The sequence below is a fragment of the Alosa sapidissima genome, chromosome 3, assembly GCF_018492685.1.
Source record: "Alosa sapidissima isolate fAloSap1 chromosome 3, fAloSap1.pri, whole genome shotgun sequence".
NCBI lineage: Eukaryota > Metazoa > Chordata > Actinopteri > Clupeiformes > Clupeidae > Alosa > Alosa sapidissima.
In genome coordinates, this window is record NC_055959.1 from 28,294,123 (window position 1) to 28,319,122 (window position 25,000).

Sequence of the window (25,000 nt, forward strand, 5' to 3'; positions counted from 1 at the left end):
ATTTGAACATGGTGGAAGAAATATTAATAAAACAGAGTGTCATAAAGAAGTAAATGTTTGTCCAACACACATTATGCTCCACAACAAACTATCCCCTGCGCTTTTGTTGTCTGCAGTTCTATAGGTTTAGAATAGGCTAGGCAGCCCTCTGGGTGTATAGAGCGTGTCAACCACTTGATGGCGCATACCTCAACCAAGAGAAGACTGAGGTCCTAATAATTGGAGCAAAGGCCCAGTAAGAGTTATAAATTAGAAGTTTAAACCTCTGCTGCTGAACTCTAAGCCACTTACCAAAAAATCTTTGCGTTTTAAAATTCAGAATTAAACTTGAACCCCACATCAATTATATCACAAAAACGCTGTACATAACCTCAGAAATAATGCAAAAGTACGGCCATTCCTTTCCCAGACAGGTTTGGAAAAGATGGTTCTTGCTTTGATCCCTGGCAGGCTCGAATACTGCAATGCTTTCTTTGACTTATATGTTTTTATACATACAATAAATATTATACATACAGTATTTATACCATTTTCAGTTTTTACTTTTTACCCATTCTTTATTTGTTTTTTTACACCAGTGTGTTTCATGGTCCCTCCATTCTGCCAGGTCTTGCATCATGTGGTCCTCTATGTTTGCATGTTGTATTTATGGTCGTGTTTGACCTTTTGTAGCTCCCCCATTGGAAAGCACTTTGTGTGGCATGAAAGGGCACTACGCAAAGTTTGATTATTCAAACCTCTATGTACAGTGTGAAGGGGTGCACATGTGTTCTTCAGACAGGGTGGACAGGTGGATCATGGTGAAGGTCAGTAGAGACACTGGGCAGTATAGTGACATCAGTTGAAATGGGGTGGTATTCTCCACAAAGTCTCAGATGGCCTCCAGAACAGGGTGGGAACATCTGCTCCCCATTCAAGCCTACAGCCACAGAGCTTTGGATAAATAAACATGTTCCATTTTATCAAATTGTCATCACAGGCCTTGTGTGTTGGTTGGCCATGGAAAAAAAAAATCATGCAGCAAAGCCTAGAGAAAGCCAGACGGCATTTCATTTTGGTGCATTTATTATAGACAGCAAACGGGTGAGGCAAAGTTACCATGGTTACAATACCTTTTCTTCAGTGAAACATAATGCATTCAAACATTACAACAAATCTGTCGTTTCGACATTAGCTTTTATGGACTCTCCATTGATTTGTGAGGGTATTTGAGTTACACTGCCCTGCTCATCTTTCTCACTCTGGCAGGTTTATGAGGTCATTATATAGCCCACATCTCTCTCCCGGGTAAAGATTCTCATGACGTCTGAGGATGCATGCCCTGAAAAAAGTGTAACTGCCGAGGCGCACATCAAACCTTAGCATCACACACTCAAACATTAAGGCACCGTCGCTGCTGGCCTGACGGGGCTTTGAAGTGCCTCATCCCCATGCTCTCCACTGCACACACCCTTAAAAGGCTCGGAGGAGTCAAACACTTCATGGTCTCGTCGGACCAATCACGTACTGAGAGGATTCACCAGCGGTGGGAAACTGCTGGTGCGCACTTCTGCTGGCTACATTATTCACATGCAAATCTACACACATTTGTACACTTGGAGTAACGAATAACGAATCAAGAGCACAGTTCCACTGGTTATTTTATTAGATTGGCTCAAGAACAAGCAACTGAAATGTATACTACATGTATATTTACAACCAAGTCTTTTGACAAAGGAAACTGGAATGAGTTGCCAATATTACATTCCAGAACATAAATTTACACTTTTATACTGAAATAAAAAACAATGAATTACAAGTCGTAACACTTTCAAAAACTGAAGTCTACAAAAATATCAAGTCAATTACACAAGCTTTGACAGAGTCACATTTCACAAAATATAGAAAGCCACATTTGGCATATTAAGAACAAAAAGACATTTACATTACTCCATCACAGGTGTTTTAAGGCAAACTAAAATAAAACAAAAAACACATAAAACAATTTAAATAAATGATGAATAAGGCACCAGATCAGCCCTGCTTGTCTTCAACAGAGACCTCCACACTGCGTGGGGGCTTCAGGCTGAAGAGGTCACGCAGGTTGGTCTCTGGATCGACGCGGTGTGGCACCTTGCGCTCGTTGAAGAGGCCCGAGAGGTTGGCCTCCAGCTTGGCACGGCGACAGAAGCGCATGCGCAGGGCGAACAGGCCACGCAGGTCCTCTTCCACCAGGGCATGCTGCCCATGGCCGTCCAGGCGCTTCTGCCAGCTCTTACTGGAGCGCCGCTGCCGCCGCTGGGGGAAGGAGAACAGAATGACCAGGTCAGCTCTGGTGAGTTAGGGGTTGAGGGAGAACAGAATGACCAGGTCAGCTCTGGTGAGTTAGGGGTTGAGGGAGAACAGAATGACCAGGTCAGCTCTGGTGAGTTAGGGGTTGAGGGAGAACAAAATGACCAGGTCAGCTCTGGTGAGTTAGGGGTTGAGGGAGAACAAAATGACCAGGTCAGTTCCGGTGAGTTAGGGTTGAGGGTAAAGTGGTACCAACACCACCTAAAATGGACGACATTAAGACAATTCTGTGGCTGCGTATGCTAATCACTGGGGCCTGTCGGAAAATGCATTTCAGCAAGGACATTAACATTAACATTCATGTTCATCTGCATGTGTCATTTGGATGGAAATGAACACTGGTGGCAATCATTCCACGCCCCATCACACATCATTTCACATGACATTTGTGCCAGTACACAACTATTGGGCTTTTAGGACGGGCTGCGAGTTTTACAATGTGACTGGCTGAGAATTTTATCAGAAAACAGTCAACAGCTGCCATCTTCAGATATTTACCAACTGACCAAAAGCCTCACTATAATGGACCTCAGAAACTATTAGTAGCATCCTCCTGTATCCTACTTGCATATTCCGCTAATTAGAGATCATTTTCAAAATGGCAATAACCATTTATTCTATTTAGGCCAGATTTACACATAGCCGGGTTTTTAGAGAAATGAATATTCCCCCCCCCACCGTTTTCAATAACATCGTTTTCAAAAAACTTGTCATTTACATCAACCCGCATAAATACGCTGTCGAGCGCCATAATAACTATGCCAAACCTATGGGTGGCAGTGTAGGGAAAGGAATAAAGCCATGCTGGCCAAGCAAAATCCTCAGAATCAACACCAACGACTAACACGAGCAGTAAAAATGCTGACCTCCGTGCTATCCTTCGCCTCTGCTCCTCCATGTAGAGCAGTTGTTGCAAATGCAAACAGGCCAGAAATGTTTGCACAAAAGTAAAAATTAGTAGCACCTTAACACCATCCATGATAATCCTGATCAGTAGCCAAAGAAACTGTAAATATCAGGCGCTCACATGACGTTAAGGATTTTCTGGCGCATAATGTGACGTTTAAGAAGCTAAAACGCTGTTTATCCCTGTTGACACGGCAGCACATAACCGGCGTTATCAGAAATCTCCACTTTGGCCGGAGGTTTTAGAAATAATCGTTTTCTGTGATAAAAACGGGGTTTTGGTGTAAACGAGAGGCCAAACCGGAGGGAAATATCTGCGTTTTCCCTTCGTGTAAACGGGGTCTTAGATCACACCATCATAGAAGGGAATAGACAACCCATCGAGAGATCAAACCAGAAAAGATGGAATTTAATATTTTGCTAGCTCCACTTATTGATAAACAAGGCTGGGATGACATGCCTAATGCACCATTGACCTTAACATTGCAACTGCCATGCTATGACCTCTAGAGGATTAGGGGTCATTACTCACTGGTGCACATGGGAAGAGATTCTAGAGCGCCACCTATGCTAGTGTCGTTCTTACTGCAGGAACCACAACAGATTTACTCCCTGGGCTCTGATCTAAGGGACTTGGGTGTCACACTTGAAAGCCTGAGAGTGCAGATTGCAGAGTGTACTCGAAAGCATCACTTCCCAACTCCGTAGGTTATTAAGGAAAATGGGGTCAAAGAAATGTATAGCCTCCAAAATTGGCATATACCTCAAGGCCAGACTGAAACTCACTGCATCTCAAGTGAAATGGAGTACAACAATTGAACCGGTCAAGAAATGTTAATCCAGACACTTCCATCACGCTGAAACCGGTGCATTACAATGTTACACTAAATGTAGCAGCACTCCAATAACTACAGGATGGAGGAGACTGAACTGAACTGTTCAGAGCGAAGACAGTAATAGGTCTTACCTTGAGCCTGGCAACATCTGGGTCATGGTGGAGCAAGTGTCGCGTCAGACTCTCCTGTGAGAACAAAGAGGGTCAGGGAGCAGCCACACACACACACGCAGTAGAACATGAACCAGTCTTACATGGAGACTAATAGACTAGCCAAACATGAGTCCTTCACAAACAAATCTTCACATATTGAAATATGTTAACACAGAAATCAGCCTCTAAGTAGGCCAGCACTTGTGTACCATGTCCAAGATAAAAGTCTCAACAGAAATTCACAAGCAACAACCCTATGCACTACTTCAGGTAAATTCCCTCCATGCTCAGCTTGCAGACCAAAACAAAAAATGATTAATATTTCAGCATCACTCTATGCTCATAATACAAAAGCTGTCATTTGAGAAATGGAATTACTTCCATTTTGCAACCCCCCCCCCCTGGCAAGCAATTCTCAGCAAGAGAGCTCAGTATTAAGGAACAAAACAAATTAAACCAACTGAATGCTGAAGAGACATGGACTTCCCTGTGACTACAGACAATTTGCAAAAGCGGCCTGCACACAAAGCCCAGAGAGGTAATGGCATTTTTGTGGACACGGGAGTAAATTAAGTGCCAACTGGAGCGCATTTTGAGATAGAAGAGAGGGCATTAAAGGAACTGTACGTAAGAAATGTATTACAATTAATCATAAAATGGCCCTGATAGGTCACTAGACATTAAGAAATCATGTTAATATCACATACTTCACCATCACTGACAACAGTAGTTCTGCCAGGATATTGTCATTTAAAAAGTGAAGTTGCAGCCCCTAACTGATGATGTGTTTTGGCCTGATGCGCCACCCTGCACCTATCTACTAATCACAAAGTCAGTAGTGTTTCGGCATCCGGGTTGGCAACCTCGAGTCAGGGGGAGGGGATACACCGCTCTAGTCATTTGAAAGTGGTTGCACCACAATCTTACATATGGTTCCTTTAAGGCAAGGGGAGAGAATTGACTGACATTGGTGAATAATCACACACCCTAGTGGCAAATACCAGCCAGCTCAGAAATAATCATCTATTTGCTTCCCTGTGGGGGGGGTAGCTAGCATTACACAGTGAGCAACTCATTGAAATTCACCCTTTTACAACAGACATCTGGATTGACTGGAAATGTAGCAGCATCAATAAGGAAATGTGGCAGCACTATACAATCTAAAGGATTGGAGCCAGTCGACTTACACAAGCTTCAGATGTCAGTAAAATCAGAAACGCTAGAGGCTCCATTTTGATTGTACTGCCCATTATTTCACCTGCACATCAATTCAGCCTGAACTGAACACTGGCATCATGCAGGAAACTTATAAGTCCAGTAAACTGCTCGCCTGAATCCCTCAAACTGTCATACGGTCAGTTAAATGGCCTTTTTGCATCTCTGCCTTTCCTCAAGTCAGACTGTATTGACTACTCAGTGGAGGCTTTTATCCAAAGCAACTGGCATCAGAACCACCATCAATAATAACTTTCACCAAAATTATAAGACGGATCACACAGAAACCATTTTTTAAAAATGCCACCAATCCCAGAAAGTAAGGTAGGCACCCGCATGGCGAAGGCTCGGTCGCAGTCAGGGAAGGAGCAGTGGTGACGTAGCAGCTGCAGGTGCTGCTTGCGGATGTGGTGCTGCAGGTTGAAGGTGGTGGAGAAGTAGGCCTGGCAGCCCTGCTGCGGACACAGCAGCACGGGCTTCTGCAGCGCATGCGTGCGCTTGTGGCGGCGCAGGGAGTCACGCTTCTTGAACTGCTTCTTGCACACGGGGCACGGCAACACCACTGGAGACAGGAGAGACACGGACAGACAGGGAGACAACAGGGAGGGGCAGCACAGGAAGAGAATGAAACGCCAGGAGGAGGAGGAGAAAAAGGTTAGAGTTCAATTACAAATGTCCTTGTCTGTCAAAGTTATCATTTTCCTATTGAAATGGTAATAATGTCCCCCTCAAAAGAATCATCTAACAAATCACCATGTCCCTGTATCTCCAATTACACCTCATTTCATACATGTTTTGGAAAAAGCACATTGCCCCCCTATTACTTCTCAACAGTAGTAGAAAGTCAAAACACTGTGCGACAGCAGCAATACATCATTTGAATGTTGTCCTTGCTTGAGAGAAAAAGGGTGAAGGACAGAGGGAGTTTGCTGTGCTGTCCTGTCGAGACAGGCCTGCTGCATCTGCTTTTAATGAGCACATTTGCATGGACAAAGCAGTGGCACTGCACATTATCAATACAAGAGGCTTCGCTTAATTACTCCCACAATACGCTTCAACAACAGTTCAATGGTCTTAATCCAAAGACCCGCACTTTCAGCAAAGGACGTACGCTCTTAATCTAGTTAATCAAACACACACACAAAACTCAAGGGAGCAGCTCCAGACAGGACATTACTCATGTGTGGGAGTAATGTGGTACTTCAAGCTCCAAATACAGAAGTAAGGGGGTGGTGGCAGCATTGGGAGAAGACTGTTAATGTCCTACAACCACCTCCAAAGAGCACAGAAGGGTGGAGGGTGGAGGGTGGAGGGGACTGAGGAAGGAAAGACTTTAAAAAAAAAAAAAAAAAAAAAAAGGCTTGGCCTGCAAAAAGGTGGCCCAGATTCTCAGCAGATGGAATACCGTGTACTTGTGAGGCAGTTTTGCCACTTACAGCAGCAGCTCCAGTTAAGCTGCAGGGAGTGAGGACGCACACTGGAAGCCCAGAGAGAGTGCACCTCGTCTGGGAGAAGTAGGACAGGAAGTGGTGGTCGGAGAGGGAAGGACAGCGGTGGATGTTGTGATTGGTACGAGTCAAACAGCGTCAAACCCCGACACCTCCACTTGGTTGTGAATCAGCACATTACGATAAAGATTGACGTGAAGACACCAATTACATTCAGAATAGTGGCAGGTTCAAATACACCTGGCTCCACAGGAAACAAACGAGCTCACCGAGAGCCTTTCGTGCAACTAGTCAATTAGAAGTGCAGGTCACCTTGGTGTCCGGCCATGTGTTTAAGCATCTTCCCCCATGTCTTCTGTGTCACTTCACAGTCAGATTTGGGGCAGGTGTAACCTAAAGTAGAAAAATGCAAATCTGCTTCAGCAAAAATAAATAAAAAAAGAATAAGTTCATAGACAGTTTAAAAGTAACTTAACCCTACCTGCATGTGTTCTTTCGTGAGCCTTACGGGCTATATGGGAAGAAAATTTCATCAGGCACCCGTCCTTGGAACACCTGCAAGATATTGCAATTTCAGCATGCGCACTCGCAGTCTCAGCAGCTGTTGAGGGGGGGTTCAGGGAGTAGGCCTACAAAATCTGCATTTCAAAGTATGGCTAGGATGTCTTGACGTTTTCGATTGGCAGAGAGGATTAGACGTAGAATTGACTTACTTAAATGAAGTCATTCCGTGCGTGTTCAGGTGAAGTTTGAGAGCACGACGTTTAAGGAAGGTCATCGTGCATCCCGCAAGGTTGCACTGAACACACAACAAATCTGGGTCACGGTAGGCTGGTTATATTGTGCACATTGCAAAATAGTCACACAATTATTAATTAGAAAGAAAACCTTTTGCGAAGCGCCCGTAATCTTGACGAGAAACAGCTCTAAAAGTTAGACGTAAATAATATTAACCGCGACTCTGAATAAAATTACACTGCAATGACATCTTGTGGAAATACCTTGAAGTACTTATCCTTCTGACCATGCGCACACCGAAGGTGCCTTTTCAGTTTGTCTGAGAAGAGGAAACCCTTTCCACAGGTAGTAACACCACACCTACAGACACATCTGGGAATTAGTTGTGGACATACACATCTGTCCCTATGTAAAAAGAGTAACATCTCAAAGGCAACCCACTTGAACTTTTTCACTCCGCCGTGTTGAAGAGCATGGTGTTTCAGGTGAGATGCGCGCGAGAAACTTCGTCCGCAACCTGCCACCTTACATTGCACTGGTCTCTGGGTATGAGATTGGGTTTGCCAATGTGATGAAAACTAGTACGTCTAGGCCCAAACTATCTACATGGGCGATAATAATAAACTGTTATGGCAAACTAAACACACTAGGCCTACATCATCCTACCATACAGTCTCATTCACAAATTAAAAACTTACCGCACCAGTATGCGTGGTCTCGTGTTCCTTTAAACGCCACTGACGAGTGAAAGTAGCTCCACAATCCGCGTGCATGCAATTAAAAAGCTGCATCCGTGGGACCGGGTCTACTTTGTTTTCGCTAACTCCATTCATCATCAGAACCTTACTGCCTTTTTCGAACAAACTAACAATTTCACTGTCCTCAAAATCGTACTTTGACGTTAGGCAAGTATAAGGAAATCCGTTTCTAATGTTAAAGACGCACACTTACCTAAACCAGCTTGAATTTTCTCCCCTCCTCTGTATTTATTATTTTCACACTCACCTCGTTTTGATAGTGACCTACCATAAGTATGCTTATCTACTTTTAAAGGCTCGTGTGAATCAGCTTGGCTGGCTTCCACCTGATGAATAACTTGATGTGATGAGTCAGGTGGGAAAATACATGGCCTTGATGCTGATTGGATCAATTAAGTCATCAGAGAGGTGTCAAGGAAGTTCAGATAGTGAGAGTGCCTGAAATTGTCATGTTTTGGAGTACCTCATATATAATGTTTTACACTATGGTGCATGGTTAACTTGGAATTTTGGGATGAAATTGACACGGGAGTAACGTATCAAATTTAATTGACACCTTGAGTGTTCTACTGCACGTCACTGACAGAAAGTTACAAGGAAAGTATGTATTTATATCCGCAAGAAGTGGAGATGGGGCTATTTAAGATTCCATTTTCTCACCAAAACGGTAAAAGTGCCAGGGCAGACTGATACACTCTTAAAAATACTGAATCGAAAACAACCAAAGTCGCCTTTGGTTGTTTTATCCACGAACAACTAGGATATTTTAGGAAAAGTAGCCTATATGTAGTTAAATAATGAAGTTGGGGTAACGAGGTATAACTATATTCACAGGGGGAAAACTAATAGGCAATGGAAAAAAAACTAATTTCAATTAATTTCAATCACGGTTAACGGTTTATTTATTTATCTACACTTGATTCAGATTTCTCTTGGCGCAGCTACCAGAAGAGATACACATTTCAGACAGGTGGCTCACGTCCCATTTACGTCGTCAAGCTCAGTTTGAGGCTGCGCAGCAGCTGCACAGTACGACAAGCCATCACCAGAAAAGTGGTTCGAATTGGCTTAATTTGTCTCTGTCGAAGTCTATGGGGTTCCTGTGTCCATTTCTTTTGTCTATGGCCAACGAACCCTTCTTCTGTTAGTTTGTTTGTGTCAGTTTGCAAACGCAGTGCATTACCGCCAGCTGGACTGAGTTGTGATGGCAAGTGTACCCAGTAGGCTACTTCTGGCTTACAATGGCCGCTGGAAGGCGAAGATGTAGCCTAGTTAGCCAAGTCAAATAAGACAAAGTTAGACAGGAATAAGATAATTAAATTTGATCTTACAACAAAACAGACCAACTGATGTTTTAATAGGTGGGTACTTTCCATAATAAGGGGAGTTTCACTGTTATGGTTTGGAAGCATGTTAAAGTTAGACCTGTAAATAAACACAAAATAAAGTTAGACCTGTAAATAAACACAAAAAAAAATTCTTACCAAAACTGTAAAAGTGCCGGGGCAGACAGACTCAATCTACAAACACAGAAAGATCCAGTCAAAACATCAACAAGTTTGTTTGAAACTAATTAAATGGATGGGAATTCTGATCCATATGACTTTGAAAATAAACTTTTATTCTGCCAGCTTGATTGTCACTGCAGAAGGTAGTGCATGTAGTACATCTGGTTGCACAGCAGAGGGCAGCATATTACTGACAAATTCCCAGACATGCAGCAGTTGAGGACAATGCATTGAGGTAGGCCTGCTCATACAGTAAGCCACAGTAATACACAATATTTTGGCAGCAGAAAGAGTCAGGGCTTTGTCCGACACACATTGGGAATGAGTGGGTATGAAAGTTGGAGTTTTCAGGCAATAGAGTGTTTTTACATGAGGAGCGACATGAGGCCCCTCAAGACTTTCAAGTTCATTAACTGTTGCAGCAACTTCATAAGCGCCTGATTATTATGGCTATGTAGAAGTACTGTACAAATCTTGGGTCCATATGGAACAATATATTGTTGTCCCAGACCTTTAGTATTCATTTACTCATGGGTCCCCATATCTTGGTTGTGTGTTGTTTACAAACAGTTTGGATCCCTGCTCCTCTGCAACCTGCACCTTTAAACTGACCAGACTCGATGCTGACCAGTCCAATCTGGACTATAGAAAATCCTTAACACTTTCCCGGTATGCTCTTAGACTTTGGCTCAGAGGAGAAATTACTGTGCAACCATTGGTACATAACTTTAGAATAGTGTTATTATTGATCTTGCGTCGGCCTAATGGATCCTAATATGATAATGCTCACAATGCACAGTACTTACAGCCACTCCCTACAGTAACCACACAGAGAAAAGTTTATACATATGACTGTACATGTACATGACTGATGAAAGGAGCATCTGATAATAACATGGCAATAACATGCTTTTTAAAAGAATGTGATTACTCTCTGCAAAGACGGTTGCTCGGTTAAGCCACCAAATAAGCAACCATTTTGGAATAGAAACCGGTAATCTCCCAGAAATGGACTGAGAAAATGAAGGACTTCCATCAAGGCTAGTATGTTAAACACGGTAGATGACAGAAGATGTTGGACATCAGCACCTCAATCTGTTGAGCTTGAGCAAACTGTGTTGACTGGACAACATGCAGACAATAACATTCTCATGGATGGAGAAGATGCTTGAAACTGACCTCATTCTCAGGGACCACCCGATAAATTGTTAATGACATGACATGGCCGCTAGATCTTTAGTAAAAAAGAAAGACATGACAAATTGAACTCTAAGAGCAGTCTATCATCTCACCTTCCTGGTGGGCTACTGACTGCAAAGGACTGCCTTCTGTCAGTGGCCCAGTGACTGTATGCATCTGATAAAGCGATCTGGCAATGTTGCCCGACTACCACATCCATCAGGGGACTGAGCCAAGGAAGTGCTTTTCCCTCCAGAGTAATGTGGACTCTTTTTCCCCTCAGAGTAATGTGGACTCTTTTTCCCCTCAGAGTAATGTGGACTCTTTTTCCCCTCAGAGTAATGTGGACTCTTTTTCCCCTCAGAGTAATGTGGACTCTTTTTCCCCTCAGAGTAATGTGGACTCTTTTTCCCCTCAGAGTAATGTGGACTCTTTTTCCCCTCAGAGTAATGTGGACTCTTTCCCAGAGCAGAGAGAGGGGACAAAGAGGAACCTCCTTCATCTTTTCATCATTGTCACTGCCTCAACATTTTTGGCAAGGATGTAACAATGAGATCAACGAGTGCCCAACATCTCTGTTGTATCTGTGTGTGTTGTGTCTGCATGTGTGTGTGTGTGTGTGTGTGTGTGTGTGTGTGTGTGTGTGTGTGTGTGCGCGCGCGCACTATAGTGCATCTGTCAAACTGCCTTTTGCCACACTAATGGAGCTTGTCTGAGTGTTTCAGCAGAAGCTCGCTGAATATTTTATACCTTTTTGCTGTGTGTCATCAGAGAGCAGACTGAATGAAATGGGAAAGTGAGAGAGGGGGGGGGGGGGGGGGGACTCAAAATCAGTGCTCCCTCTGTTTCATTCCAAAATGGGAGAAAAAAATGGGTTTTGAGTTCAGTGTTACTCCAGCTACTATTATGATGTAACAATGATACCTCCATCCAGCAATGCTAGGTCATTCAAAAACAGTCACACACACTTTCTTGACACTTACATTTTTATAGTTCAAAATTATCCAAATTACACTGACTTTCGTGTTGGCTTAACCATAGTGTGTGTGTGTATCACATGGTTCTCTTTGACTAGACACCCATCAGATGGCAATACACATTGTATAGAATTAACATCAACCCATCCCATACACCCACTCAGCCTTTCAGTGAGATACTCTTCTGACCTGGTTTCTGTGTTCTTTCACAACACCATGATTCTCTACTGTGTTTCTGGTGTGAAGTAGAGCCCAGCTGTCAGCTAGTCAATCTTCTTGTTACTGTCAACAACTTCTTCCTCTACCTTCTCTAGAAGGCCTGTGTCAGGTTGTCGCATTGAAGTCAAGGCGGAGAGCTGCATGGCAACGGAAAAGGGATGCTTGGAGATAGAGGAAGATGCCAGATGAGGGAGGGTACTCCAGGTCCCACGTGCCCTCTCCACCGCAGAGCCGTTCGTTTTTCCCACTGACCCGCGTTTCCGCATACCGCATACTCACGCACACTTATAGGCTACACACAACCTACAAACAACATGTCCATCATACGTGCATGTCGCCTGCCAAGTAACTGATTTTCACATTTGTTTAACCAACAAATGTTTTATTGATCGATTCTTCACTACCATGTATTTTTCTTTTAACTGCAGCGCCACCCCTTCTCAGATTTAACCGTAATGCGCCTGCCCGCATAGGTTTTAAGCGGTAAAACAGGAGAGGAGGGTCGCCCAAACAGATATTCCTCACCAGCATTTTGATAGGCTACTCATTTTTCGCCTTTCCTTGTGCAGCGGTCGTTTGTCGTTTTTCATCGTGAATTCGCCTCTTCACAGCGCTATTGCTCAATGTGGGAGCACGGGACTATGTGAACAGGATGCTCGCAGTGCGGTGCCTTGTGTTTGCTGCAGTGAGCGCGAGGTTTTCCGTGACAGGTAAGCGACCGGGGGAGCCGGGAGAAGGCTGGAAAGGTTGAGCCAAATAGATAAGAGAAAGGGAGGGTGACGTCGTAAAACAAATCTTATTACGCCTTCACTTTCCCCCCTCACACAGTTTATTTTTTGCCCCAGTAATCGTTTTTCTTGCACAAAGATTCACAGCTGGGGGTTCTTGCCTCGGTGCCAAACCCCGAGCAGCGCTCAAAACCCCGCCGCTGTTCGCGAGCCAGCACGACCCAGTCGCTGCGCTAGATTTGCTGCATCAACACATTTTAGCCGCAGAACACTCGCTCCCAAGCTCACATTGTTAATAGATCTTAAGAAATAGACATATTTAACCAATTATTAAAAAAAAAAAATGCCCACACGTTATTGTCCTTTCCGTTCATGAAAAGTGTAGTCCATCGCCATCCCCAAGACTGTACAAACCCGATTAGCTTGTAAATGGACCAACAATCAGTCAACATGAGATAATAAAATATCTATTCCTTGTTGTGTTACAGACGGTAGTGACCAGTCTTTGGCGCGGGATGCAAATGTATGGGACTGGGTTTTCCCGGAGAAAGAGCGGGGGGAGAGTAGCGCGGTGGCTGAGGAATTCGTCCACCCTCACCGGCTCTTGCTGCAGCGCGACTCAGAGGGGGAGGCAGCCCACCCCCACCTCGATACCCGTTTGAGGGACACCCCAGACAGCGCAACGGTAAGCAAATTCCCCCAGGTAGCTGTTGACATAATTTTGTCTGCTGCTGAAGTCGAATACCCATACTCACACTAAAGCTAATGAATGGAAACGCCTAATGGATATCCATGAATTGATCCATTATCTGCACCCAGAAGACTAAATTTAAAGTTATCAGTGCGTGTTAGGGTATTCTTATGATGAAATAGGCTAACGCAACTTGTGTATATCAACCTGCTGCTTTGTTTTTCAGTGCAAGTGTATGAAAGACTACTGGTTCTGTAGTGGGGGCATGTTGCCGATTTTCATCTCTGTTCTGGACTGTTTCATCAAGACTGTGTTGTAGATGTTTGTGGTGCACTTTCTGGTCATTTAATCTTATCACACCTTACAAAAATGACTCCCTTCCCTCACAAGCAGTAAAACATGATCACAAATAGTCAGTCCCCAACCCAACTTGCAGCTAGTAATGGTCATCTTGTTTACTTGTCTACTTCACCCATAAGTGTAGTGCAGCAATCCAGCACCCCGGAGCAATATATACTGGATATATTACTAAGCCGCACTAAACTGTGCTATGAGAAAGTCTACTAAATGACTAATCACACATGTAATTGAAGGGCCAGGGGTGCACCTGGCAGGGCTAGAGAGAGGTGTGTCGGCTCAGAGCCGAGCAGTTAGCTCCAGGAGGGCATCTCCGCGGATGGAGTGTTGGCCGCCACAACGGCTGTGTGTGAGTCACAGTCTGCCATGGGAACCAGGCTGCACTGAGTCAGTGCGAGGTGTCTGGTCTTTGGTGGACAGAAGCGTTAGGGGACCATCCAACCTCCAGCCAAGGCGGTTCAATTTGGCACTGAGTGGTCCGGCCTGTAAGGCATGCATTGCCTGAAAAAGCATGCATTGACTCAATGGGAAATAATTGTACGATGCGTATGACTGAGTAGTAAAGAAATGTAATGGTGTGTTATGAGTTTGGACAGTTGGAGCCATGCAAAATGGCTGCCATGGCCAATTCCTTTTCATTCAGCTCTACTTTTTAAGCAATCATTTTAAGAGAGACATGGTTCCTACTAAGGGGTGTGTAATCCAGTGACCCACTGATAGGGATGTGCACTAGGTCTCCAGTTTGATCAGGACAACACAGCAGCATCTTCTCACAGTGACTACAGTTACACTCTATTGGTCATTCTTCCCAATTTGTCAGGTTTCTAGTCTCTTCTAGAGTATATGTCATGTTGCTTGACCTAAGTACTGGGCAAGTGTCACTCCCATGAGCCTTGTGTATAATTCCTGGCATTGGTCATGGGGTGACTAGAGAGTTAGTATTTGGGTCCAGATTGTGGGCATAGACTGCATTTGTGGACAGCATGGTCAGGGTAGCAGACACGAGCCCTCATTTGTATTCCAGGAGCATATAGGCTGCAAAGAAATGGTCAATGTTGATGTTAGCTCACTCTATGCAGTCTTCCTTAAATCCGGTATATACACTTTATCCTTTGCTGATCTCAGCCTGTTCGTCCGCTGTTGCTAGTATTCAGGTAGCTTTGATAGTTTTTTTGCCAGTGCTTGAGAGAGAAACCGTGCTCCCCACAAATGTGTTGAAAAGAGTTTTCCTCCCATGGGCCGCTTGCTTCGTGTCTCTATGGAATGTGCATTTGATACTGACATTTAGTCTGTCAGATTTTGTCTGCTGAATGTACAGCTGGTTCTAGTGATCTGCTTTGAGTACTGCCAATACGTGCGACACCTATTGTAATGGTACAGCATGCATGTGTAAATGCCCAGAACCTTCCAGCCATCTGTGTCTCTATCTGTGCAGTGGGGTATGTATGCTCAGTAGAAATATCCTCTATCTTTTTGGTGTGTTGAAGTGTCTGTGAATCATATCTGTTTCATGGTATAAACCCGGGGAGCTGCTCAGATATCCTGCCTTATGAGTGGACCCCACCCTGTTTCCTCTCCACCCCTCCTCCCCCCTGTCGCCCTGCTTTTCTTCACCCTGCTCCTCGCTTTCCCTCTGTCTTCATTATTTAGCTCTGTGTTGAAGTATGTCCTCTTTAATATTTAAACAGGCCAGTGTGCGTTAAAGTGCTGCATTGGCCAGGAATCTGCTCCCGAACTGCCTTCTTCTTCTCTCTCTCTTTCTCTTTCTCTATCTCACTCAGTGGTGTAGTCTAGTTAGCTGTAGTGGGTATACTGTGATCAACCCCAAATGTTAATATGTATCCTTGCCTATTTTAAGTGGGTATACTGAAATGGTGATGCTGTTTAAGTGGGTATACAGTAGACCTGCGTATCACATAGACTACACCACTGCTCTCACTCACTCACTCACTCACTCACTCACTTTTGCTCAACTCTTGAATATCTTGTTGACAACCAATCTTGTCTGTCTGTCTGTCTGTCCATTTGTCATGTCTTCCTCATGTCCTCCTTCACCCCTCCCTCCATCCTGCTCTCCCTCCATGGTTCCACCTGCCCTATCTGGGTGTCTCCACGTCTCCTGCTGTAATTGCACACAAGTGATCCTAACTGGATTCTCTCGGTCCACTGGCTCTTCTGTGTGACGAGGCCGTGTAAATATTTCATGTGTCACTCTCAGGGAAATCATGCTAATTCACTAGTAGCGGCATTCGGAAACACAGTGTAATGGCTGGCTCACAATGCCTCCACCACTGTCTGCTTGCTCCCAATTAGTACTGTACATTTGGCACGATGGCTTCTGTTCCAAAATTTTTGTTTTGGGATTGTCTCCCCTACTATTGGGAATTTGCAGCATGTGTAGCAACTTTTTGGGGGGCAGCTTCTTGTTTTTGTCAGCAGCAGCACCAACAGTGGTGTTTAACGCAGTGGAGTGTGATTTGGCATAACAGTTATTGCAGGGGTGTAATTCAACCCCATGGACTTGTTCTAGCACAGCAGTTGTTGAGTTTGATGTGGAGTGCCATCCAGCATTAATGTAGGCCCATTAGCGAGGCCTGTTCAAGTGTGAAGAGATGCCCTGATGGGTCACCTGTGAAAGCTGGTGCAGGGGACATGTTAAAACGAATAAGAGAAAAGATCTCTTACAGGTATAGTTAATGAAATGGGCAAATCAAAATGGAGGCCAGCTTTTCTATGTTGTGGTATGGTTGAGTGCTTACCTGAAAATGGTTGGCCACAATCAAATAGTATCCCATTGTTACATATCATAATACTTCCTGAAGGTTTGTTAATTAGGGCCCGAGCAACGAAGGGCGCAAGTCCCTATTGTTTTTGGAAGGATTATTATTATTATTATTATTATTATTATTATTATTATTATTTGGGATTTGTCTGCCATGGCTCAAACATTACAGTTTGTTTTGTTGGACATGATGATTGAGATGAGATACCCATATGTACAAAATGGCATATATACACAATTTGCAAAAATGCAGTATGGGGCTGAGGTGACAGTAGTAGTTTAGTTAAGTAATTGTGACAGTATGGCATAGCAGAATGTGATAGTGTTGCAGAAATATATTTCTACAGTTAAAGGGATACCAGGCAAGCCTGATGCTTTTTCTCTACGAAGCTCCCCCTACCGTCTGTACGTGTCGATACGTGTGCGAGCCCTCGTTCGGTCTGAAGCTCTTTTCCTTTTCTTTGCATCTTCCATCAAGGGTTTTCGCTGCTTAATCGCCGGCTCTGCCATTATACACATGTTTGCAACAATCGCTAGCTTTTCGTTAACCTGCCTCTGTGGTGGGGATGCAGGATGTAAACTGATCCTGCTTCTCGCGATGTCTGAGACTTGAAACTGAAGGTCGGCGGGTAGGATACACCGAACTTGCAAGTGGGATATTCTTCCTACAGGCAGTAGTATGGATGGGCATTACAAGCTCTTGCCTCTACCCCCACACCCAACCCTTCCATTGGATGCTTTGTTGTGGACTTTGTTTTGGACTTTCTCTCTCTCACACACACATGCACATGCACACATGGAATGTGAATAACACATGGAATGTGAAACACTAGGGCCTTTCTAGATCCTGTCAATACAGAATAATTTCTTGGAATATACCAGAATACTTCTTGAATTCAACACATCTGCACCCAAACAGAGTTTCATTCATCTTGTACATTTACTTGGGATGAGTCATCACTGCATCTGGCAGGGGTGGAGGAGTGGCCACACCAGGCATTTTCATATTACACAAATGCCCCAAGCTCTGTTCTTCAGAGGCATTCATTAAGTCCAAGAAATCTAGACGCACCCTAGCGGCGGCAAATTCATTTGCTCAGCCTGTACGTCTAGTATCAAACCATAGGGATTTCTATTGGCTGACGCCATGGACTTCATCCAATCACAGTGCTCTATTTTGAGAGTCTTAAGGCGGGCTTAACAGGATAACGACAGTCCTGCGACGGTGAACAACAAGGAAGGTGGCTATGGCGAACGAAGAGCGGTTGTTTGAATCGGCGTTGGCGTCAACTTTGGAGGAGTTGGACTTGTGCTTTTCTTTGAAAGTTGAGCAACACTGTACGTCTGTACTGCACTTAAGTCATTCCTTTCGAAGAAGGATGTATTTGCCGTTTTGCCGACCGGATACGGATATGGTCGTAGCGCTGGCCTATTGCATGCCTAGGCAGTTTGAAAGACAATTCTCTGCCCACCCCTTGGATTAAGCGAGGTGAATGGTTCGATTCCAGACTATACATTTCAATGATATAGGATGGCCCGCCAGGCTAACAATTCAGTCTTTTCTGATTAAAAAATTGGTACAAACTAATGTGTGAATGGTGGATGGAATGGAGGGTTTTATTCACCAATTACATTATTTATCAGAAAAGGACACAGAAATACACTTTTCTATGAGCATACAAGGATAAATTGGATATTGTTCTTCTTTATAAATGAAAATGCCTCACTTTCTGGATATGCAATAATCGGGATCCAAGTAGTCACAACCAATGCTGGGATTATAGAAGCAGTCAAATGTAGACAACTAGATCACACAATTTGAACTATGTTGAGACTTTGTACTCTATTAGAGTAGCTCTTACTATAAATATGGTTATACTGGTTTTGTCAAGATTTATTTGTGATTTAATTATTTTTCGGGGACGATTCCCAGGACACCTGAAACCCTGGCGCACATGAAAGTTTGCCTGCTTGTAGCCTCACTAGGTTGATAAGGAGGGTCATGGGGGGCCATGCCCCGTCATGCTTACCAGTGGGAGTAACATCACACTATATTTAATCCATAGGGGGTGGGGGCTGCGGCAACTGACACATTTTAATATCTGCTCAGATTCCGATGACCACTGTCTGAATATGCATGTGTGCGTTGAACCAATATGTCTAGTGCAGAATCTATATTTTTATACTATGTTTTTAAATCTGTCTCAATTATAAATTTGCCCTAGCCTGACGGGCCAGACCCACATCAAAGATGTAGGGTCTGGGAACTTACCATTGGCACTGCTCAATCCGAGGGGCGGGATAAACGGTTGTCTTTCAAATTTTAAAATTTTCTCTGCACGCAATAGGATAGCGCTACAACTCATAGTCCCACGCATTTTCCCACCAGCGGAGCTAGTTGGCTAGTTTGCCAATTTAAAAAAAGCTTAAGTCGAGTTGCGATTCAAAGACCGCTGTTCGCCAGCAGCAGCCATCTTCTTTGTTTTCAAGTAGCAGGAAATTCATGCGGAACCGTCGCCGACTCTCTGTAATTGGCCTGATAGAAGTTACATTTTTCCAGCCTGCAAGCCAACGGACAGTTGCTAGACTACCCTGGCTGCAAATTACATTTGCTGCCGCTAGGGTGCGTCTAGATTTCTAGGCTATTTTGTCCAGAACCTAGGATTAACATCACTATGCATCATATCAAAATGCTATAAAATGACCCCCCCCCCCGCCTCCCCTGATGACTTGGTGTCTCTGTACCTTTCATTCTTGGTTGCACGTCGATGGCAATATCCCGACCCAGCATAAATGGTCTTGAAATGTCGGTAAGAACTCATAGTAATGGAATAACCATGTTGTTTTATTCATAATATGTTTGATAGATGTATAATCCAGCTCATACAAAACCAGTGAATTAGGAAAAAGCAGTATGCAAGTTTTTTTCCTGGTGGAAAAGCGTTTCTAAACATTTTTGTCCATTACCGATGTTGAATTGACGCATATCAGTGTGTTTGTGAAGCTCTTCTGGTTACATAGAGTCCACCCATGTGTCTGAGCGACCTATAGATCTCTGAAGTTCGCCTACAAAAAAGTTACCATCCCTGCCCTTATAAAGGAGATCCGGTATCTTGCGATTTTTTTGGCCGCAAGTTAGCGTACACACACACACACACACACACCACACACACACCACACACACACAAACACACACTCAGAGCCGGAGTGGCTAATCACTAGCTGCGGGAGAATTCACAATGGGCCTTTAAACGTTTTGGGCCGGTCTGAATATTGTGAGCTTAAATATATTGTTTTTCATATAAATTCAATTGCTGCACCCTTGTGGCACTTCAGCAGCCTGTACTATGCGGTTGCATATATTAACAAAGTTAATTTTAGTTAACCAAGTCTATATTTGCAATATAGCAACAGTCTCACTCTCCACTTGTCACACTTCATGTTGAATTTAGGGGAGTAAATGAGCGGCCCCTCCTCGAGTGGCGTGGCCCTGGTACGACAAACTATCATGTGCGCAGGGCAAACGTGTAGTAATAATAATTCATTTTACCGAATAATACTGAATAATAATTTCATTTTACACCAGATCTCAAAAATTTAATGTAAATAAAATATCATTAAAATGTGAAGATCTAACGATCACATTCACAGTTTCAGTGAGCAGGGATAGCTGGTTGAGCCAAAACTAGAGTGTTCAAATTCGGCGAAGCAGAGGCACAGGAGAGAAAGTGCGCATTTACAGGGATTGTCACTTTTGACATGTTGTAGAAGCTATCTTGCCTAGCTCGATCAGGTAGCCTATGCTACAGTATGTGAAGAAATGAAGTGGCCTTACTTTGCCTAAGTAGTTAAATGGAATTGGTGAGTCTTTAAGTCATAATTTCTTTCTGAATTAAATTATTTCCAGATTCCACACTGACGGATAGATAGCTACCAGCCTAGTTCATGTGCAAGAACAATTACAAATGTCAAACTAGCAACTGATCTTTATGATTCTATTGCCAGCAACAGGGTGGTTATTATGGCCCCATTTTGAGTTTTCTTGCCTGATATTGCACATCATCTACTTAGGAGGGCACTGCTCCCACATACTCATCAAATGCTTGACCTCTTCTGAAAGCTAAGACCCAGTAGAATTCTCAGAAACAGTCAGTCGGCCGATGCCCGAGGCACCCCCAATGAAAAACTGTTGGTAGCATTGGCTAACTAGTGCCAGAGTTCTAAGTTGCAGGGGACAAGCCGAGATGAGCTATGAGACATACGTTCACACTCGGTATCATGTTTCAACACACTTTAGGTCAAAATCACACCGGAATTCTCCTTTAAATGTGTTATTTGTAACATACTATTGTTTTAAAGCTATCCAAGTGGGAATTTATAGCCTACTCGAAAGGCAAATATCATTGAAGACATCATTAAAGGAATGCATCATGGTCTGAAACATTACAGTTAGAACGGTGAAAACAAGAACATATTAACAACAAGAACATTATTTACCAATTGTTTAGTTAAGGCATAACTTGGATGTTTATAACAATGCATAACCATCCAACTTTTTTGTATCAGCAAATCCCTGAATTGTCCACGTTTGTGACAGGCCAGCAGTAGCCTATAGCCAATTATTTTCTGGGCTACCAGTCATGAGTATTTGTCGTACCATGTAGCATTCAGTACACTTAGCCTTACCATCTTTTTTTGGAATAGGAATTTTTGGAACTGGTCTTCCTGCTGCATTGATCCTAACCTTCACACTGTAGTTGAATGTATAAAAGGGTTTGTTCAATAAAACATGGACAATGTCCTCTGATTCTATTGTACTGTTTATTTCACAAGCAATTAGCAATGTAAAACAAGCTCTCCATTCAACACAAGATTCTTCGCTGTATGACCGCAGATAACGTTCTTGCAGAGCAGCTAGCTGCTTATTGGTTCACCGTTTGCGCTAAAATCCAGAGCCTCTGGCTAGACCCGCCCACTCAAACGGAGGAGCTTCCTCCCTTGCCCATTGAAAACGACCGGATTCACGAGCTGCTGGGGTCTGAGGCTTTTATAATGGACATCAATGAGGGGTTTAATGAGGAAGCTCCTCCGTACAGTAATTTTCAATTGCGATAAGGGGTGCTGTTGGCATTTTGACCTAGGGGAACGATTTTTGTTCATTCAAAGTGTTCAAATAGTAATATTAACAATAATTTATCAGATTAGCAATTCACTTTTAAGTATATTTTTTTGGCCTTTTATGCCTTTAATTTTCAGGATAGTAGAGAATGACAGGAAGTGAGTAGGAGAGAGAGTCAGGGTGGGATCCGGAAAGGACCACGGGGCGTGAATCGACCAGGGTCGCCGGTGTACGGTGCAGGTGCCCCAGCCAGTTGCGCCACCGCTGGGGCCTATGTGTGTTAGTTGTTAACCAGATTAATAAATCGGAGGAAATCGGAGGAGCTTGAACGCCCCGCGTCATTTAAATCCCCTGTTTGGGAGCATTTTGGTTTCCCTGTCAAAGTTAAAGGAGAATTCCGGTGTGATACTGACCTAAAATGTGTTGAAACATGATACCGAGTGTGAACGTATGTCTCATAGCTCACCTCGGCTTGTCCCCTGCACTCAGAAATCTGGCGCTAGTTAGCCAATGCTACCAACACAGTGTTTCGTTGTGGTACGTCGGGCATCGGCCTAGCCATGCAAATAAATCACTGTTTTACACCATTTACGAGGCTCAAAGTAGCTCCATACTTCATTGGTAGACTTCCAAGGGCCTTGACATTTAAAACAAGACATAGAGAACTTTGAAAAAGCACTGGTAGTTTATTTACAAGACGATTTATACAGACAGTACCTTAAGGAATTTTACCGTTCGACGCCATCTTGAATTTAGTCACGATAAGTCGAGCGACGAGTACGAACGAACAGGTATGATAAGGGATCAGATTCCAAAAATAATTCAGTGGAAATGCATGGATTCAGTTGCTTCCAGTAGCAGCAACTGGAATCCATGCATTTTCACGGAATGATGAAGGAAAGAGGTTAGTGGATAAAACCGTGACTGTGTGTAGGCACTGTGGCACAAGAAAGCCATACAGCAATGGAAACACATCTGCCATGGCCACGCATTTGCAGCGACATCACCCCGGTGTTTCACTGACAGGAGTGAAACCGAAAGCGGCTCAACAACTGCTTATCACCGCGGCATTTAAACAGCCCCTTCCTGCACAATCCGACCGGGCTAAAGCTATCACAACGCTATCGGTGTGTTTATAGGTGCAGACATGAGGCCATATTCAGTTGTGCAAAACGAGGGTTTTATATACATGCTGAACGTGCTCGAGCCACGTTACGACATCCCGTCGCGCACCCACTTCAGCGAAAAGATTTTTTTTTTTTTTTGCTGATCCGAAAAATGATCCGATCCGTGACTCTGATTCGAGGAACAATCCGAACCGTGAGTTTTTTTTGATCCGTTGCACCCCTACTCCTTAGTAATCTCTGGGGATTTCCACTTCCTGATGCCCTTCAGCATTACGGTCAGACTTGCCTGAACCTATATTTCAGGCTTTCGTGGTTCATGGTTGTGTCCACTTAGCAAGAGTCAAAGAAACACACTTTTAGTAGATCACATGAACACAAAGCCATTTTGAAGATGCTCTTACACAAAGCCACATACAGTATGCTGCAGTGTACTTTGGTATGTTTCCTGGAGCTCCAGATCTGAAACGTTGATGTTGTTGGCACCATAAGTGATGCGACCAACCTTGAGCAAGGCACCTAACCCCCAACTGCTCCCCGGGTGCTGGATAAAGGGCTGCCCGCTGTTCCGGGTGTGTATGTCTGCTCCTAGTGTGGGTGTGCTCTTAGTGAGCTCACTGCTCCAAGTATATGTGTGTGTGTGTGTATGTGCACACTAACCCCTGATGGGTAAAATGAAGAGAACAAATTTCCTACAGGACAATGAAGTAAATCTTAACTGAACCTAACCTTGACATGTAGAACTGCATTCAATCATCGAGCCAGCAGGCTTCCTCTCGCAGGGATCGGTCAGTTGTCAGTCCTGGAGCCAGGCCTATCGGAAGCCCAGCTGCCAGTGACCCTGGCCTGCAGCAGACCCAGATGGGCTAGGTTCCACTGTCCGCTGATGTCGTGATGTCAGCGTATCTGCGGGATTTAGTGCACTGAGCCTCTGAGAAGGAGTTTGTTGGTAAGAGAGGAGGGTGAGTGAGAGAGGGATCAGGGTTGCAGCGCTGCAGGGTCAGGTTCCAGAGGACATGTTGTCCAGCCCTATCCAGGAAGCCAGCCGTGCTAAAGGGCAAAAACACAACACTCGGCTGGAGATGCTGTTTCCCAGGATGGGGTCTATGGCTAAATACACTGATCTGATGATCCAAAGCTCTCTCATGCATACTGTACCTTGCATAATCTATGAAAGCGGGTTGCTGTGTCGGAAGGCTGCACTGAGCTGTTGAACAGGGACAGGCATGAACTAGCTTCAGCTCACCACGTTGTCATTCGCCTAACATCACACCTGCCTAACTCTGGGGCTGAGGTCATAGCAAAGGGTGGCAAAGAGTGTTGTTTTTTGTGCCATGTTGGATCCGAGTTCTGAACACCGTGACCAATTCCAATTGAAGGTTAGATGAAAGAGAAATGAGAGTCTACAGTATTAATGTACTAAAAACATTTCCTGTCTTCCTTTTGATGCTTGAGGTCATCCTTGTCAATCCATTCACAGCACAGCAACACATCGTCAGGGGTCTTTGTTTCTTTCTCTGTTACTCTCCTCTACCTCCGAGAGAGAGAGAGAGAGAGAGAGAATGAATACAATTTGACCACGCCAGCATATTCTTGGTGCTATTCAGTAAAACATGAAGAGAACAGATATGAATACTGACAGTGTACTTTTTAAGAGTTTGTATTCGACAAGGTTGGCCAGTCACAGTAATTTATTTGACTCAGCGCCTTAGTTTGAATGTGTCTGTCTGTGTGAATCAGTTGTTGCTGAATGGCTCAGAAAATTACCGTTTTTGGGATGGATGTGACCACTATTCAGAACTGCTAATGTAGTCAGCAGGAGGTCTGCTTTTAGCTTTATTGCTGAGAATGCATAGTTTCTATCTGGTCAAATTACAAACACAAGGGAGTAATAAACTTAATGGATCTGCTTTCTCTCCGGCCCATCCTCCC

General features: G+C 44.0%; 2 protein-coding genes across 6 annotated transcripts in view; one reads left to right on the plus strand and one right to left on the minus strand.

Annotated features, from left to right (window-relative positions):
• Window positions 1-1,622: 1,622 nt before the first annotated feature.
• On the minus strand, window positions 1,623-8,736 carry si:dkey-208k4.2 (uncharacterized protein LOC570186 homolog). 4 transcript variants are annotated; one of them, XM_042086427.1, is made up of 10 exons: window positions 8,578-8,736; window positions 8,325-8,476; window positions 8,068-8,168; window positions 7,890-7,986; window positions 7,602-7,687; window positions 7,370-7,443; window positions 7,201-7,281; window positions 5,773-6,002; window positions 4,205-4,258; window positions 1,623-2,277 (listed from the first exon to the last, which is right to left on the minus strand). In XM_042086427.1, the coding sequence occupies exons 2-10, from the start codon at window positions 8,460-8,462 to the stop codon at window positions 2,014-2,016; spliced, it is 1,125 nt and encodes a 374-aa protein (XP_041942361.1). In that variant the 5' UTR covers window positions 8,463-8,476; window positions 8,578-8,736; the 3' UTR covers window positions 1,623-2,013. The 4 variants fall into 4 exon arrangements, with proteins under 4 accessions (XP_041942361.1, XP_041942362.1, XP_041942364.1 ...); XM_042086428.1 differs by having other exon boundaries at window positions 8,325-8,490; window positions 8,578-8,727; XM_042086430.1 differs by having other exon boundaries at window positions 8,325-8,472; window positions 8,578-8,715.
• Window positions 8,737-12,040: 3,304 nt separating this feature from the next.
• Window positions 12,041-25,000, plus strand: part of LOC121705414 (disintegrin and metalloproteinase domain-containing protein 11-like) — a 35,886-nt gene continuing 22,926 nt past the window's right edge. For both annotated transcript variants that reach the window (XM_042086377.1, XM_042086376.1), the window contains exons 1-2: window positions 12,041-12,977; window positions 13,484-13,680. In XM_042086377.1, the coding sequence (XP_041942311.1) occupies window positions 12,920-12,977; window positions 13,484-13,680 (255 nt within the window). In that variant the 5' untranslated portion in view covers window positions 12,041-12,919. The remainder of the gene's footprint in view (window positions 12,978-13,483; window positions 13,681-25,000) is intronic.